Raw genomic sequence first — 18,662 nt, forward strand, 5'->3', positions numbered from 1 at the left:
GAAGTCCTGTTGCCCTCATTTGAACCCTTTTGGGTTCTGAGACAGTGTGATGTAGATCTGTCAGGCTGTTCAAATCCTAGTGTTTCATAGTCAGAAGCTAATGCAGGAGATAGATGTAGGAGACTGTTTCATGTTCAGCCTGCATGAAAAACTCAGAATGACAGATTCCAATCAGAAACAATCATTAAGAAATGGGTTTCCAGTGAACCACACCTTTAATATCTAACTGGAAATGCAAAGTTGTGAGAATTTATGCAAATTATAAGCTGGAATCATACTGAATTAGTGTTCATGATGAACTTGTAAGACATTTCAATCAATTTGAATTTGGATTTAATTTAATTAGATACAGAAACTAGACAACATATTTAATGATATCAAGCACATGCACTATTTGTAAGGAATTTACAACCTTAATTAACTGTTTGTTAAAATGTTAATGCTGATTTTGTTGGACCAAAAACAGGAGTGATCTTTATTGTGTGTTTTTGGTTTTGGGTGAGACTAGACACGTCTAGGAGCTTTAGGTATGCAATGACGTACAAAACATTCCTTTCAGGGGTGCTAAGTAAGTGACCCAGTTTTTACAAACTTTTTGTTTCTGCAGTTATTTGTAATTCCATTAAGATATTCTGCAGCCATTCTCTAGATTAATGGATTGAGTTTTTAAAGTCATACTCATGCAAAGACATAGATCTTTGGATTAATCTTGGAATGATGGTTCATCTTAGCTGATTTGAATATAGGGATAAAGGCCAAGTAGCCAACTGTTACTCAACAAGGTAAGTATGTTTGCTAAATCTTTTTCAGATGAAGCTACCAACATCTTGTTTGAAGTTAGGTGTAATAAATCCAAGTTAACCGTTTCTGTAACATTAATAATGTGTTTAAACACATTGCCCTTAAGCCCATAATAAAAATAATGAACTTCAATGAACACATGCACACATTGTAATCTCTTGAGATTATTGCCTAGAACTATCAGCAAAGTGAATAATCATCTTTTTGTATGTTTGATTTGAGACTTCAGCCTTGTGCCACATTTACAAACTGAAATGTTGCAATTGTGTATCAACTTTTTTCACTTAGTTCTAGACATTTACGGGAATATCTCATTTCTTACTGTTTGCTAATCTCTTATTGAGCTCATCAACACCATGATTGTGTTGCCAGACTGAACTTTGAATGATAAAATGGAAAATTCCATTAAACACATGGCCAGACATCCAGCTAGGTCACTCAAATAGTAGAAATTAGTTCTAAGTCATAGACTCTACGCCTTAACGACTCTCATCCAGCTGTTTAAGCCTCTGGGTAGAGTGACTCATCAGTTTGGTGGTTTTGGGTCACTGCACATGTGGCTCATAATGGAACAACGCTTTTGGAGAGTTAAAGGATTGAAAAGAACAGACTAAATTTTCAAAAGAATGATAGCTGTGGCTTCCTGGTAAATGAGTGAATGTTTTGAGTTGTAAAAGTAAAATTTCAAAAAGCTAAAAGAAAACACAATCAGGAGCATTACACCTTTGACCTGAATGTATAATGAGCATGGTTGAGGTAATTGACCTATTGGACTCTGATATTTTGCCCTGAGTCTGATTGTTCAAAGTGAAATTAGTTCTAAAATCAACCCATTTCAGCAACGAAACATAATGCAACTGATTTTAACAGTAGCCAAGCTTTACCATATGCAAACAACACCTATTTATTACTCACTTTGGTGTTTCCGTTACCATGGACAACAACTGGCAAAGAGTCGTACATCGTGTTTCGAACTCTTACGCGGTCTGTTCCAAACTTAAGCAGCACCTCATCTGCCAAAAAAAGAGAGCCAAAGGTATTCAAGGCCAGGTTATAAAACCTGAAAAGTATTGGTTTTCCAAAAGCCAAAACTGCATGTTCTGTCCTGTTACAATTTTTATTTAAAGTCAGAACAGCTTTGGCAGCTTATTGGAAGGTGTCATTTTTCTCACACACATAATTAGCTTCAAATGTGAAGATTAGCTGGAAATGAAATTAAAGATTTATGTTTCTTTGATTTCTCACCAACAGCTCCGTTCAGGTTCTGGAAAATCTGGCACTTGTGGTCCAAACTCATATTGAGAGTTTCCTGTAAGATGTCAGCACAAATTTTGCTTAGTGATCCAAATAATCTATGAACACACACAAAAAAATCTGTATTTTCCTTCTTTTTAGCACTGTGAATTTCCCCCACCTCCACTCAATCATTCAGTTTTGAAGACTGTTTTGGTTCATATAAATAATTACTGTCTTACTTATAAAAGGATAGCTTTAGTAACGGGATCCACTCATAGAAACTGAGGTGATGAACAGCACAGCCATGGCCGATTGCAGCCAAGACCCAAAAAGGTTGGCATAATCTCAAAATGGCTGGAATCTTCAACATTTCATATCAGTTTAAATAGAATGCTTTGGCTACTATAGTCTTAGGGTGTTTCTCAATGCCAAGGAACCTTGCCTTGATGTCTTGGTCACCTCCCCAGTTGCCTAGGAGATACATCATCAGGAACAGCCAAGGAGTGTTCCAATGTTCATGTTATACCGAGGCGTGTGTTCTCCGTTTGTTAACCGTTTAGCTAGCTGAGCAAGGATACATGGGAGGTGTCTTGTAGCTTAGCCTTGGGGGCAAACGGGAGCAAATTTCAAGTTTAAATGTAAGTCAACTAATCTAACATGTTTTTTAGATCCAAAGAAGTTATCTATGGTTGGTTAGTTTGCTTAGTAGTTGAAGCTTCCGTGGCTAGCAGGTAGTAACTTGCTTACATATTTCATTTAACCAATATATACACAATTTAAAAGTAAAAGACTCGTTATATATTTTTATTGAAACATATGTATAAAATATAACGTTATCGCCCGTGTCACGTGATGTTACGTGACCACCGTGGAAGCCGTGGTCATGTGATGTATTCTGTTCCATTTAATCATTTTCTTTGACCAAGGAAGGACAGTGTCCTCGTAAGCAAGGCGCCTGGCCTCGCAAGACATCGCCTTGCAAGGCCAGACGCCTTGACATTGAGAAACAACCTTAGATATCAGCAGCAGGAACAAAATGTTGACCCTCCTGTAGGAATTTGTTAATGTTTCTAAAGGGAAAAATATTTATTTCAAAATGAATAAGGTGTATTGGTTTAGAAAATTATTTTCTATTAAAGTAAACATTTTTTAAATTAGTTAAACAAGCTAGCTTAAGACATTTTTTCATGACTCTTAACAATGTTCAAACATAGCTATAAATATCTTGTGGAGATTAAAAAAATATATGAAAAAAAAACCGATGAAGAGAATCTCTTGCATTTGTCTGAAAACCTTCGCCAATAGCACGGCGTGGACCAAATGCAACAATCTCACAACCACCGCAGTAAGAGGTTTTCAATGTCCCCTTACATTGGCTTTACCTTCCCCACCACCCTGTCAACTAGCACCATGGCTGGAAAAAATTCTAGGGGAAACACTGGGTTTGTCACTCAATAATGTCAGAGAAGGATAAATAGCCAGCTGCTACCTCTTCAAATTTAGGACAAACTACCAGATGCATGTACAGTGTGAGAAGAGCATGCTTAATGGAGGGTTGGTGGTTCAATCTTGGCTTCCCTACCACATGCTAAAGTGGTCTTGAGCAAGACACTGAGCCCTATATGTGCGCTAAATAGGTGAATATGACCTGTAGTGTAAAACACGTTGAGTTGTCAGAATAATTAGAACTAAAAATTGCCTCTGAACTAGGACCAAGCTTTGGTCCCAATACAGATGACTGGTCACAGCTAGTTTGGTGATTGTAACGAGAGAGGTCCTAAAGAGGCGGCAAAAACCAGATTGACACATGAAAACTTACTCGCTGTGATGGGTCCAAGTAAATCTTGGTGTAGAAAAGCTGGTCATCATCATTGTCATGGAGGTTCCACTGTGAAACGATTCTGTTAATGTATGGGGCGTAGCCAATTATACCTGCAAGCAATAAACAATGTGAGACACATAATAACATGAGAAATGTATACAGGGTCCCACACAGGTTGCTATGCTCTCATTAAATATAATATCTCTCTAGGCTTCTTGGATTCTAATTTTACCCACAAAGGTATGAAAACTTGCAAAAAATACAAAGCTGACAATCAATGAGTAGCAACATTGCTTCCCTACAGTGTTTAGATGTAATACCTGGACAGGTAGCAAAAAGCTTCCATCATACTTCGAGATGAGCAACTGGAACCGCGTGCGCAACTATTTCACACACTCCAAATGTACATTCTCATGGCAATCATCCATTCAGTTTCCCTCAAGCCTCTCTGCTTTTTTCCCTGTGCCGCTACTGCTCAGACGCTGACCACAGTAACAGATTGCAGGGTTTAGCTGTGTTGCTAGAGTGCTTCGTTTTACATCCCATCATTTGAGAAAAGCCTCAGACACAGTAAACAAGTCGATGGATAGACGTGACATAATCTAAATGGCAGGAATGGGAAAATGTTCAAAGGCAATCGAATGTTTTATGCAGATTATATTGTTGGTTGACGGTCCATCTTAGGAGATCCTGGGAAATTTCTGTGACTGCTTTCCCTTGTCCTCTTGAGTGTTTTGGGGAAAGAGAGAGAGACAAAGTAAATTTGCTTTACTCAAGGTAGCTTTCTCAAAAAATCTCATCTGCAAAATTGCTAACAAATATAAATCAACTCCTAATATGAACTTGTTGGCAATGGTATGCATGCTTGGGCAGGCTGTAGAATATCTTTGTTACAAATCAGTCCTGATTATGTGTGCTCTTACACCTGTGTATGTGTCTTGGTACCCAATCATGTGTCAATAAAAGGAAGCACTGTGTGTGACGCTCGTGTCAGCATGCCTCTACTGAGCTGAACCAGACCGCAGTGTTTATTTGTTCCTGCATCACAAACAGCCGGGCCGTCGGTTATCCTGTCTGTAAGATGCAAAACTTAACAGGTTATGGGCCCGGGACTGAATACGGAAACCGCTGGCAAAGATTATATTTCGACGGAGATGAAAAGAACTATGAGTTATGGGAAACTAAGTTTTTGGGCCACCTACGGCTACGGGGACTCAAGGAAATGATAATCCATGAACTGGAACCAGACGCTGAGGAAGCTGACGACGACGCTTGGAAAAATGAGGAAGCTTACGCTGAATTGATTCAATTTTTGGACGACAAAAGTCTTTCCCTTGTAATGAGAAATGCCCCAGATAACGGGAGAAAAGCGCTTCAAATCCTGAGGGACCATTACGCCGGTAAAGGGAAACCTCGTGTTATAAGCTTGTACACTGAGCTAACGCTACTACAGAAAGCTAACTACGAGAGTGTTACAGACTATATCATCCATGCAGAAACTGCTATAACTGCACTGAAAAATGCAGGGGAAACATTAAGCGAGAGCACTGAGAGGTTCAATACCAGCCCCGCTGACGACACTGTAATGCAAATGGGTGATCTATCTTTGAGGCCACCAGAAAGTAAATACTTCGAGAGACTAAGATGTTATAACTGAGGTCAGAAGGGACACAAAGCACGTGAATGTAGACTGCAGGAAGAACAGCAGAAATTGTGGTGCACTTACTGCCAGAATGGCACTCACTAAGAATCGAACTGCAGAAGGAAACAAAGAGATGATGTGAAACATGTAGCTGACGAAGAAAGACGTTCATTTGTTTTCAAAATAAGCGAGTGCCTTGAACGTGGTTTTAAGGAGAGGGGTCTGATGGTAGATACAGGGGCCACATCCCACATCATCACCGACTTAAAGAAGTTCAAAAGTTTGGATGACACCTTCCGGCCTGAGAAGCACTCCATGGAGCTCGCTGATGGAAAGAGAACAAGTGGCATCGCACTCAGGAGAGGTGAAGCTGAGGTCAACCTACGGGACAGCGAGGGCCGCCTTGTGTCATCGACGCGGCAGAGGGTGCTCTACATCCCAACATTTCTACAGGGCATCTTCTCTGTCAAGGCTGCGACCACCAACGGCGCTGAGGTCCACTTCAAGGAGGGAAACAGCCAGCTGATTCTCAAGGATGGTACCAGGTTTGAAATCAAAGAATACGGGAGACTCTATTATCTGAACACTGTTGATGAGAATAATAACGATGAAAGTTATGGATGTTATGAAATCCAGACATGGCATAAAATACTCGGGCACTGTAATTATGATGATTTACTGAAATTAGAGAGTGTAACCTGAGGAATGACAATAAAAGGGAAAAGCAATAAAACAGATAATATCTGTGAAGTCTGCATACAATGGAATTTTGCTCAGACAAGGAACAGGGAGCCTGATGTAAGAGCCAAAGAAGCACTTGAGATTGTGCATTTGGATTTAGCTGGCCCCATAGACCCAGAGGCCAAAGATGGGTTTAAATACGGATTAGCGTTTACAGATGACTATTCAGGTGCAAGGTGCAGGTATAATTTCTGAAAGCCAAAAATGATACTGAAAAAGCTAGGGAGATGTTTATTGCTGATACTGCCTGTTATGGGAACATTAAACGTCTTAGATCTGATAGTGGTACAGAATTCCCTTCCACAGAATTCCAGTCACCTTTAAACAGAAAAGCTATAAGACATGAAACGTCAGCACCATACTCACCCCATCAAAATGGGACAGCTGAGAGGAGCTGGAGGACTTTATCTGAGATGGCGAGGTGTCTGTTATTAGAAAGTGACCTACCAAAAGAGCTGTGGACATATGCTGTAAGGACTGCAGAAGTTATTCGGAATAGATGTCTGAATCGACGAACAGGGCAAACTCCTTACTGCTTGTTGACCGGAAGAAGACTTGACCTGTCAAAAATGAAAGTCTTTGGATCTGCCTGTCATGCTTACAAGCACAACAAGAAAAAGCTAGATTCTAGGAGCAAGAAAGGGATATTTGTTGGATATGACAAAAATTGCCCATCATATCTGGTGTATTACCCTGATACTGGTAAAGTACTACTTAAACATAGACTAGTGAGGTTCATTACTAAAACTGTGACTGACCGTTCATCTCAGACACATACTGTTTGTGGAGAGGTTGATGAATATGGGAAGAGAGTTGTGTCCCCCATTTTAACACGTACAATGGTTGAACAAAGTCCTGAGATGAAACAAGAAGCAGATACAGAGATTGAAGCCTCAGGTTTAGAAACCAGCACTCAGATGGATAGCCAGGAAACCAGGCGTTATCCTAAAAGGGAAATAAAGTGTCCCGAATAGACAGTGAGGAACTGGTTAATGTTGATTATTGCTACAGATGTTCCACTGATGTTTAAAGAAGCCATTACTTCGACAATGTCAAAAAGGTGGGCTGAGGCCATGGAGGAAGAAGTCAGATCACTAAACGAGAATGATACCTTCACACTAACCACTTTGCCAGAGGGTAAATCCACTGTAGGAGGAAGATGAGTTGATGCTATCAAAGAAAATGCTGATGGGACTGAGACATTTAAGGCTAGATATGTTATGAAAGGTTACAGTCAGGTAGCTGGGGTAAATTACGAAGAAACATTTCCTCCAACTGCAGACATGACATCTGTTCACACTTTAATGCAGCTAGCAGTTCTAAATGGCTTGGAGGTTCACCAAATGGATGTCAAAAGTGCTTACCTGCACGCCCCCATTGATTGTGAAATCTTTAAAGACCAGCCTGAAGGTTTTGAGTTAAAATCAGACAAAAGTGAAAAACTTGTGTGTAAACTGAATAAATCATTATATGGATTAAAACAGTCAGGAAGGAACTGGAACTCAGTGCTGCACGATCATCTTTGTGACAATGGCTTAAGCAGATCACTGTTTATATACTAAACAAACAAATCTAGGACGGGTTTATTTGGTAATTTGGGTTGACGATCTGATCATTGCAGTGAAAGATACAAAAATGCTCAATGAGGTAAAAGAAATGTTAAATGAACGGTTTAAGATGAAAAATATGGGAAAACTTCAAACATTTCTAGGCATTGAGTTCACACAAGAAATAGGTGAAATAAACACGAAACCGACCAGGTGCATTGTGAAAATACTGGAGAAGTTTGGCATGCCCGATGATAAGGCAAGATCAACTCCATGTGAACACAACATGTACTTTGATGAAGAAGGTGCACTTATAGATGTAAGAAAATACAGAGAAGTGGTTGGCAGGCTGGTATATGTGATGACATGTACAAGGCCGGACCTATGTTGGGTTGTCAGTAAACTGTCACGGTATTTAGCCGAACCAAAAGAACAACACTGGATAGCAGCTAAACATGTGTTGAGATACCTAAAAGGTACCACGCATCAAGGTTTATGTTACACCAAGAGTAAAGGCAAGCTACAGCTGATAGCCTATTGTGACGCTGATTGGGCTGTGGATGTGATGGACAGACACAGCACAACAGGTTACTGTGTTAGCTTGAACAAGATTGGCTCTGTTGTTTCCTGGAAAACCAAGAAACAACGAACTGTTGCATTATCAACATGTGAGGCAGAATATGTCTCTGAATGCTACCACACAGGAGAGTTTATATTTTTTGCAACTGCTACAAGATTTAGATGACGAGTGTTATGTACCAGTAACAATATTTGGTGACAATCAAGGTGCGATCGCTCTGTCTAAAGATCCAATAGGTCGTCAGAGAAGCAAACACATCAACGTCAAATATCATTTTATTAGATCTGTGTTGAAGGACAGGAGGATCACCACCGTGTATTGTCCAACCACTGATATGGTTGCAGATGTTTTGACAAAACCTGTGACCAAATGTAAAATGGGCAGACATAAGAAGCATTTGTTTGGGGGGGAAACTGAACAACAGAACTGAAAATGTGTTTAGTGGACGTGTGTAGGTTAATGGTATAAGAGCAAGTGGGGGTGTTACAAATCAGTCCTGATTATGTGTGCTTACACCTGTGTATGTGTCATGGTACCCAATCACGTGTCAATAAAATGAAGCACTGTATGTGACGCTGGTGTCACGTGTGCCTCTACTGAGCTGAACCAGACTGCAGTGTTTATTTGTTCCTCCATCACGAACAGCCGGGCCGTCGGTTATCCTGTCTGTAAGATGCAAAACTTAACAATCTTAGTGCAGAGCCTTAAATGATTTTAATCAGTTTCAATCTTTGTTAGTTTTGTAAGTGAGTGACCTTTTTTGCTCGTTACTGCACATAAAATCCCCTATTCCCAGGACACTGTACTCTCTGTGACACGGTGGGTGTGTTTGTCCAAATGCTATAAAACTTTCCTCACTGGTCACTTGGGCGGTAGCCGTAGGAACACAAACAAAACCTGCAATTTCATGCAAACCGTGGCACATTCGGGGGCCCAAGACAAATCTACATGTCAAGTCAATGACAATGAATGCCAAAAACAGTCTCTGATCAGTCTGAGACAGTCAGGCTCCACTATGGGAGGTCAGTCCAGACTGATGACCACAATGAAAAGCAGTCATTCGGTGTCCTAGAGAACTAGCAGGAATCAGCAGCCTTTAGGATTAGGCAAGAACACTAGTACTCCTCGTGAAAAATATCTGCCCATCCTTCTTTTTCTGTAGCAATATGTACGTGTTGTTACATTTGCATAAGACCTGGAAACATCTCTGCATGTAATGTAAATATCTGTCAGAGCAACCACAGGGAGGGTGCTTTTCTAAAAACAGACAGCTAAATATGCAGTTAATATCCACATGAATGGTCTTCTCCCACATCCTGCTCGGAGTGGAGAGGAGAGGAAATTCCTCACCGAGCAGGTTTAAAAGGGAAAATATACTTCCATTTTTACACCTTGAGATAGTAATAAAAGTCCTGGGTTTTAGATTTTAAAACCAACACAAGCCTGTTGCTGTTTGTCATAGATGCTCTGGAACGATTTGCATTAAAAACACTGAGGGTCCACAGCTGCTTCACCCACTGAATTCCAACAACGCCTGCAAGTCTTCAGAGTTCAGCAGCTGATAATGGAATGTTTAAACTGTGTGCACTCAAATGGGCTGGTGCGTTAAACGGGTCTAACACCAGTTTAACCAAACAATGCTAACATTCCTTCGGACATCTGACACACGAGTGTTAAATGGGGAAAGTTACAGTTCAATTACAGGGATGGTGTAGTAGATAAAATGTTCCCCCAAAAACTCATAATCTACTCCAATACATGTGCTATTAAAGGCCTGTTTGTTATTTAGCACATCTAGCACTTAACATGAGTTTCACTTTTTCTCTGACTGACCCTAAAACGTTTTCCTTTACAGTCTGATGCTAATCTTGACCTTTCATGTTTCCCTCAATTTTTCAATGTCATTCTCAAAATTGGGGGGAGGGGCCAACCTCCTTTTCATTTTTATATTCTGCGGAATATCTTTAGCCAATGTACAATCTGCATTGGGCCAAGTTCACACAAACTCTACAGCAGAACACGGACTTCTTTATTTTGTCTAAGACAGTGGTGTCTGATTAAATCCTATTCTTCGTAGACCTACATTATGTCAAAGTCAAACTCTAAAAAACGATCTTGATCTTGGATATTCTTTAGGTTTGTGTAAATATTCCTCGTTTCTTGCTCTATCTGTGGCCAGTAAGAATGTTCTGTAGCAGTTTGGATTACACTGGATATGAGAAGGTCTCTGACTGAAGACACTGTTGTTGGATTACCTCCCTAAGATGATGATCTGGGTTGTCCATTATGTTCTTTATCAGCTTGTTCAACCTTTTACAGGCACTGGCTCTGATTCTGCTGCCTCAACAGATGACTGCAAAGGAGATTCTCAACAGACATCTAGAAAATGCAACTCTGGATGCAAACACTGGAGTCGGACATTTGAATCTTAGATACAATCTTGCAGCCATGTGCCAGTGTAACACATACATTACCAATATTCTCCTAAGTGCTTCAAGTTCGTCCATCTCTTATGTGAAAGACCTTATCGTCCTGAATGTGATCAATGGAAGAGATCAGGGTTCAAATTAAAGGGGAGCTAGGGGGAGCCTAGCTCCTGCAAATGGGTGATGGGCTCCCCCAAAAGCCCTCAGCTGACATACTCATGGGGAGCCCGAAATATAATCCAGTGTGTGACCATGTTGATTAGAGGTGTGAATCTTCACTTGTCTCCCGATTCGATTCGATTACGATTATTGGGTCAACGATTCAATTCGATTCGATATCCCGATGCATCACGATGCATCACGATTATTTCATATTGATTTGTTTTCATCGATAAATAGAAGATGTCAGATAATTGCTTTTTATTTTTTTTATCTAAAACGTAATTGACACAACCTGCCATCCCTCAAAATCTCTCCACCCACAACAGGTTAGGACAAAACATTTTAAACATTTAAGAAGATTTAACAAAGTAAAACATCTGTTTCCTGGTTCAACACCACGCCTCAGGCTGAGAAAAACACGCTTTGCCAAAACTCACAAAATCTAAAAAAAATACAGAAAACCTACAGGACACATAATGTAATAATAAATACATAATGGGTTCATATACGAGTGTTTAATGTCTCTGAGCAGCCGATATTTATGCCACAGTTCAAGGATGTCAGAAATAACACCAAATGAAATGTTTGACTTAGTTTGTTATTTTATTTGAACCCAGTGGTTCGTTTCTGAAATGTTGGAGAATGAATCAAGTTCTGTTTGATGCAGAAAATAATAAAACACAAAACAAATTCTACACTTCCAATAATATTTAAGATGTGTGTTTTATTCTTCCTGATAATAACACCAGCAGAAGGCTGTGGGCTGGATTAGGATTAAATTACCCAGCTGATGGATCAGCTTCACTAACCAGCTAACTACAAACCTTTCCACTAACCTGTCCTGTGTGACCCTCACCCTTTAAGCCTCATGTCCATGCTGTCTCTGGAGGAGCAGATAGGAGACAAGATCTCCTGTAACTTAAAATGCACCAAAGCTTCCTCCCAGTTTCTCGTTAAGCTGAATTTAACATCAGTTTATCATCATGAAACAAAAGAATAAAGTGGAACAAGAACTTCTATTTCTCTCTCCTTTTAACTTCTCCGTGTCCCTAAATAAAAGAGACAGACGATAACGCTGCAGCCGCCGTCACTGACCCCGCCCCCTCCCCAAGACCGGATCTCCCTACATTACAACAAGCAGTCTGACTGAGCGCTTCCAGGAGAAATAATAATTAAATTATGAAAATAATAATGCGTGTTTGGAGCATCAGTTTGGAGGAGCGTCCTCCGATCGTCTCTCTGAGCAGACAGTGTCTCTCTCTCTCTCTCTCGGTCGCTGATCGAGCGAGCGGAGCGCGCCGCACGACAACCCGCTCAATTAGCATAATTCCCGGCCCAAATCCAACAGAACCGGTCGGGCTGATTCGGTTCCGGTTTGGTCTCGGGTGACAACTCTAGCGCTCAGCCCTGCAGTACCACATTAAGGCGGAGGTAAATGTGGAGGACGCTCACTCTGACAGATTTGGATACAGCGCTGGTGTCGCCGTTAAAAAAACAAAACTACATTCCACTATAATCGATTATGGCGCACTCTTCTACGATGCAGAATCGTTTATGTCCGCATCCCGATGCATCGATTATTTGATTATTTTCCTCAGCTCTAATGTTGATTGATGTAGGAAAATGTGACTTCTACCAGACCTAAAAATTCTGCAAAGAGTGACCTTTTTAGTTTTAACTTCTACTTTCATGTTTACAGATTGCCATGGTTTCATTTTCCACAGTACTGACAGCACAAAGGCACAGACCAGACTTTCAACAAATGTTTAAAACAGGAACAAACGTAAAGATATTCCCACTTTTTTGTAACCTACCTCCAGAATTGAGAAAGCGTTTGCCACTGCGGACTGAGGGATACTTGTCAGTTAGTCGTTTATCTGGCCATATCAGCCCGTCTGCAGCAAACACCACCTTGTGATTGGCTTGCAGGAACTTCCTGAGAATCTCCTCTGGTCCCCCAGCAAAGATAAGATCGTAGCTAGAAGGGAGGAGCGAAGATAAAATATAACAGATTGTTATCTTTTATTTATCCTTTAGGTGCAGTCCTTCTCTTCACTGTGTCTTATTGTGTGTCTGATGCATAACTTGTCTGAGAGATATGAATCTAAGTGTAAACAGAAACATTCCTCATGATTTGTAAAGACAAGCTTTCTGCAGGAAAAAGCTTTGGAAATGTGAATTTTAATGAAAACCTACAGCTCAAACTGCACGCTGATGTATTGACAGAAGGAAAAAGTAAATTACACACTCTTCAGCTGCTTGTATAAAACTATTCTGTTATTCAAAGAGCAGATATGTTTGTATCTTTAGACTTAAGACTGCTTTGAAATGAGAATAAAATTCACTTTAAAGGCCGAATTGTTACTGTAACACCAGTTTAGCAGTCAATAAATGCATATTTGTGCAACAGCTACGGTTTTAAGTCCAAAAAGAAAACATCAAAGATTGATTGCACTGTAAAACTACTTTATGCAATTTGGCAGCAAAAGTAAAAGTTAAGCCTTGAGAAAAGGGGGAACTAATGTAGGTGAGGACGTCTGTACGGTCTGTCCACATCTGGCAGACACATGCCGAGACACAAATCCCCTGTGACATGTTTTCTCATAAATCAGCCTTATTTCTCTGTAAAATAAATCTGCAGCACTAGAAAGCCTTTCAATCAATGGCCCAATCACTCGGAAATAAATTCAGGAGAACTCCAGTCAGGAAATGGACCGGATTTTAGTTTTTTCCCTACATTTTCTTAGTTCTGCTCATGCTACTGTCTGCATTGTTAAACTTTAACCAGCTGCTGTGCTAAACTGTTGATCTTAAAGACCAAGGGGGGTATCTCTACAGTATGCTCTAATGGGAAACAGGCTTCAACACAAACGGTTGTTTTCTGCTTGGTCCTAGAGCTCAACCAGTGTCAATTTAAGATAGCGTAATAGTTTTTGGATGGTACAAAGTGCAGGGGTCAAAACTTGACTTTGGAAAAGGTGGGGGGGACATGTCCCCCCCCCCCAAAAAAAAATTACGTCCATGGGTGAGTCCATGAATGTTAAGTTTCAACGGGAAGTGCAATTGAACGCCTGAATGTGAAACTCGGAGTGACTGATCATATTTTGGTCAAAACAAGGGGAAAATATGTTTCTCAGTAAAATTGTTCTTTAAAATATTGGTTCAAAGTTTTTGAGGTTACATTCTGTTCAAAGTTAGGAACAATTGAGTTTGGAGAAATAAAGTTTAATTAAGACCAGATTGATGAGCTAACAGTTAATTAGTGTGGATCAAACCTTAAAAGGATTTTTTTTTGCCTTAATACAATTATAACTTAACTATTGCAGTTCATAATTATTTTATAAAATTTTACATCATTATTATCAATTTTCCCTTTTATTTTGGGTCTTTAGAATTACTTAGATGTTAGCAAGCACTACATTTCTTTATTTCTTTTTACTTTTTATTGTGTTTCTTTTACTTTAGAGGAGCCTTTGCCTCTTTTCTAGTTTTTTAAATCCCTGCAACGTTAATTATTTTACCACAACTCTAGCTTAGTCTAGCTCTTCACACACCTGTTCAACATCTATCAATCAACTCAGCTGCCTTCACTCATTAATCACCCTCCCAAGAGCTAAATAGTCCTCTGGTTCATCGTCAGATCCTCCTGTAGCTGGCACCTTTGTTTGGATTATCGCTGGTCTTTGTGTTTTAATTGTTCTAAGGTTTTTTTCTTCTTTGCTCCAGCACAAGCTGATCTAAAGAGGTCTTCACCTTGTTTGATGTCACCAATTTTATTTATAACTTTAACATTTATACATTACTGACCCAAGGTTTAAAGCAGGCAGTCATTTAGAGGCCCAAGGTCCAGCCATTTTTTCTAATTAAGCCAATGTTAAATGGACAACAACATAAAGACTTATTCAAACAAAAGTCCACATAAACCTTCTAAAATGTTTAATATTATAAGTGTTTAAATGGTCAACCATCCACATTGGTATTGGCTTACCTCGGACTAGCTTTTAGATTAATCCAGTCACAATTATTGATAATTGTTCCAAGCTGAGGTCATTCAAATAGCAATATAAGAAAACTATTAAAACATCTGTTTTAAAGATCCAAGCTACCTTATTTTGTTTTTTGGAAGTGACATCACTATAAACACGACCTCTCCTCAATCAAGATGCCCTATTTGCTGTATTCTGGCTAAGATGTAATGTTAGAAAAGCCTTTTAGTATTTAACAAATAGACATATTAAAGCAGTGTTACTGATTTTAATCAATTTATTTTGCATCTTCTCGGAAACTCAACACTCATAGAAAAATATAATTATTCCCCTCAAACTTTGGTGTACACATTTGAAATTAAAATACATCAGATAATGATTGTATCAGAAGATGAAACTGTCTAAACACTCCTGGTGGCCCTGCAGGATTACAGATAGAAAATATATTTGAATGGCTGCTTATCTTCTAAAACACTCCAACAGTTTATTAGACTACATTCACTTCCTCTAAATGAGGGAAAATTACATCCCAGCTACCTGTTTCAAGGGTGGGACTGCTTTGAACAGCAATTATGACTAGCATTTTCCACATGACATGGTGCAGTAAAAATGATAATCTTTTGCTCTATTTAAGGAGAAATGTCTCACAAAGCACTTATTATTCTAAACCACTCATATTACCTCAGCGAAAATCTCATTGGCTTTGAAAAATCATAACTGAGCTACCTGCACGAGAGAATTACTCCTCATAGAATATGGACTTTGCCAGAATAGCCACCCCCCCCAAATCTAAAAACACCTCTCTACATGGAGATATGGCTTTTCCCAAAAACTATTATTACAAGATAATTCATATTTCTACCCAGTTGAAAAGAAGTGCCTTAGCACCTCCTTACTTGGTTTACTTGGTGCCAATTTAACGTAATTTAACTTTATATGGGAAGTTGAAACTTTCTAGGGCCAATTTAAATAAGAATGTAGTAATGATGGTCAAAGATGGATATAACTATTACGGTTAATTGCATACCTATCCACAAACAAGATGACAAGATCTTCTTGGTCAGCCAATATTTCCATGGTGCTCTTCAGTAGTCTGACTTTTTGCCCTCCGCCAATGGAGCGACCGACATCGCCCCCTTTCCATGGTTCTCCCATTCCCAACACCTAGGAAGACAAAACTGAGACTGTGAACAAAAATGTTATTGCAAAAACTCTATCTATTGTTTTTCAAGGCCATATCTTACGAAAATGGACATTAATTAGAAAGGTGTTATTTGACACCAAGTTCTACCTTTAAGGGAAATGTTACCAGTTTTAATGATTAAAACCAAAACCTTTTGAAGCAAGATGGATAGATTGTTTTTACCTATGGTTCAAAACGGAAACCATTCCTGCTGTAATAGCCATTAGAAAATAGGTCCACTGCGGTCATAAAGGGAGGCATACAGTAAGCAGCCATACTCAGATAGAATGTGGTATTTAAAGAAGGCATTATGACCCGGGTCGACCCAGGACACGTTGGAGAGGTTACATCTCCAATCTGGTCCGGGAACGCCTTGGGGTCCTGCCAGAGGAGCTGGTGGAGGTGGCCGGGGAGAGGACGGTCTGGAGCTCCCTAGTTGGGATGCTGCCCCCACGACCCAGACCCGGATAAGTGGAGGAAGATGAGGACGACGACGATTATGACTTATTTTACATTATAGTTCTATGGTTCATACAAACATGTTAATGAAGTTCTTTGCATTAAACACCTTTCATTTAAAGCAATCTTAGCAGTTTTATTCCTGACATTTTCAGTACCTTCCAGAATGAATCATTTCAGGGCTTTGTCACTTTAAGTAAACAAGCTGGAGCTGGCCACGCCCACCCATCCATGTGCTGCTCAAGCTGCTGTAAGCTGAGACACTCCGATATACCTGTTCTCCAGCCTGGGGAGGTGTGAGGTATTTCTATGTAAATTTCCTTTATTATGATGTCACAAATGGGAACTTTTTGAAATGGCTCATAACCAAACACTGACAGAAAACAGATGGATAGGTTTTTCTCATATTTGGCAACATGGCAACACATAAGTATGCGAAAGATGAGTTTTGCATAATATGTCTCATTTAAGATGGTAGTAAGTGCCTCAAAGTGGCCAATGTTTTTGGCTATGTGATAAACCTAAATTGGACTTCTTATGCTCCAATGGATACCAAGGGTTGAAGCATTTTGCTGACAAAAGATAGAGGAAAGGTATGTTTATTGCAACCAATATCATCACAATGACCCCATTCAATACCTACTTGATGGTTTATCCCTTGAGGTCCACGTGGCAGGGGTGAGGAGTGAGCACCACCTCACCCCTGCCACGTGGACCTCAAGGAATAAACCATCAACCCTGCTCAATGGTCAACTTTCCTGGCGGGGTCACCCATGAAGACAGTGGGAGGGTTAAAGTTGTGTCTCGAACTGATAAACCACAGGGGTCAAATTATCTCTTTCTGTAGAGTTCTGGGAAATTCAGAATGGTTTGTCATTAAAGTGGTGAAAACAATTACACACAGGTGCACATGAGGTTACCAATGCAGGCAGGAACAACAGAGCCCCAAGCTAAAAATAAAAAAAAGTTTTTCTTACTTATTTTCACCACAGAGGGGAATTCTAAACCTACATCATGGGAGTTTTCCTCTGGGATGAATGCTTTCACAGCTTGCTGCACTTCATTGTTTCCTTTAGCAGCCCCAATCAGTTCCGGTAAGTGTGTGTTGAAAGTATTCTGCTGCTTGGTGTATGTAAGGCTCAAGATTGTAGACCAAAAGGAAGATTTTAAGCATATTTTTTGCAAACTTTACCTTTACAGTGTAGTTAAAATAGTGAGCAGTCTGCATGAAGCGGTGGAATCCATCGGTTTCCTCTGTTGCAACCGTTAAGACCAGCAGCTTGTCTGTAGAAGATAAACAGACAGGAAAAATTTAGAATTCATCACATTTTTGGGTGACGAAATTATAGGAATAAAAAGGATACAGTCTTGCAAAGGAAAATAGCAACATTGGAAGTTGCAAAGATTTTGGCTCACATTGAAGGGTATCCACAAAAATGTGTGTATTTTTCTAAGCTTAAATATAAGTATTGAGATTCCCACAGCAGTGAACTGTGTCCCTTGTAAACCTCAAACCTATGTCAACAATACTGGTGACCATTCGGTTTGACAGTCCAAAACGATGTCTCAATTTAGGAGTGGCCACTGTAATTTTAATTTCATTTAAAAACAGTGGCGTATTTCCAAACGTGGTATCAATAAAGTATTTCCTCCCACAAACCTCGAACGTTTCCAGTCGCCGAAAGTGCTGAAGTTTGAGGTTTCATAAAGGGTTAACCAAATACAAATTTTCTCAGTTGTTGAATGTAAAGCTAGAATGATGAATATTGTTCTCACATAGATAGTTTTCACTTGTTCGGTTAGTGTTGTAGAACACCCTGGAAAGCTTTAATCAAAGGTTTGGTTCAGTCTTGTGAGCCAAGGGAGGAAGTACCTTGGCCCTCTAGATCTTCATCACATTCTCACCACGTCAAGGGGAAACACTTACTCATCACTAGCTGAGATCTACAAAGTGCTGAGTCTGTGTTAGACTTCAGACAGAGCAACAAAAATGTTAACGAGACCTTAAAGCAGTTTTATAAGGCTACTTGAAAAGAAATTCAGCTTTTCATCTCATGTTTCAACAGCAAATCTACCC

The 18,662-nt window shown here is 39.8% G+C and overlaps 1 protein-coding gene across 2 annotated transcripts in view; it reads right to left on the reverse strand.

The window, feature by feature from the left end:
* The window catches only part of plod2 (procollagen-lysine, 2-oxoglutarate 5-dioxygenase 2), a 54,826-nt gene that overhangs the window by 20,315 nt on the left and 15,849 nt on the right, over window positions 1–18,662 (reverse strand). For both annotated transcript variants that reach the window (XM_015955104.3, XM_015955102.3), the window contains exons 2-7: window positions 17,778–17,869; window positions 15,971–16,107; window positions 12,772–12,935; window positions 3,857–3,969; window positions 2,047–2,110; window positions 1,717–1,814 (exon numbers count right to left, since the gene is read on the reverse strand). In XM_015955104.3, coding sequence (XP_015810590.3) covers window positions 1,717–1,814; window positions 2,047–2,110; window positions 3,857–3,969; window positions 12,772–12,935; window positions 15,971–16,107; window positions 17,778–17,869 — 668 coding nt within the window. The remainder of the gene's footprint in view (window positions 1–1,716; window positions 1,815–2,046; window positions 2,111–3,856; window positions 3,970–12,771; window positions 12,936–15,970; window positions 16,108–17,777; window positions 17,870–18,662) is intronic.

The sequence above is a fragment of the Nothobranchius furzeri genome, chromosome 7, assembly GCF_043380555.1.
Source record: "Nothobranchius furzeri strain GRZ-AD chromosome 7, NfurGRZ-RIMD1, whole genome shotgun sequence".
Taxonomy (NCBI): Eukaryota; Metazoa; Chordata; class Actinopteri; order Cyprinodontiformes; family Nothobranchiidae; genus Nothobranchius; species Nothobranchius furzeri.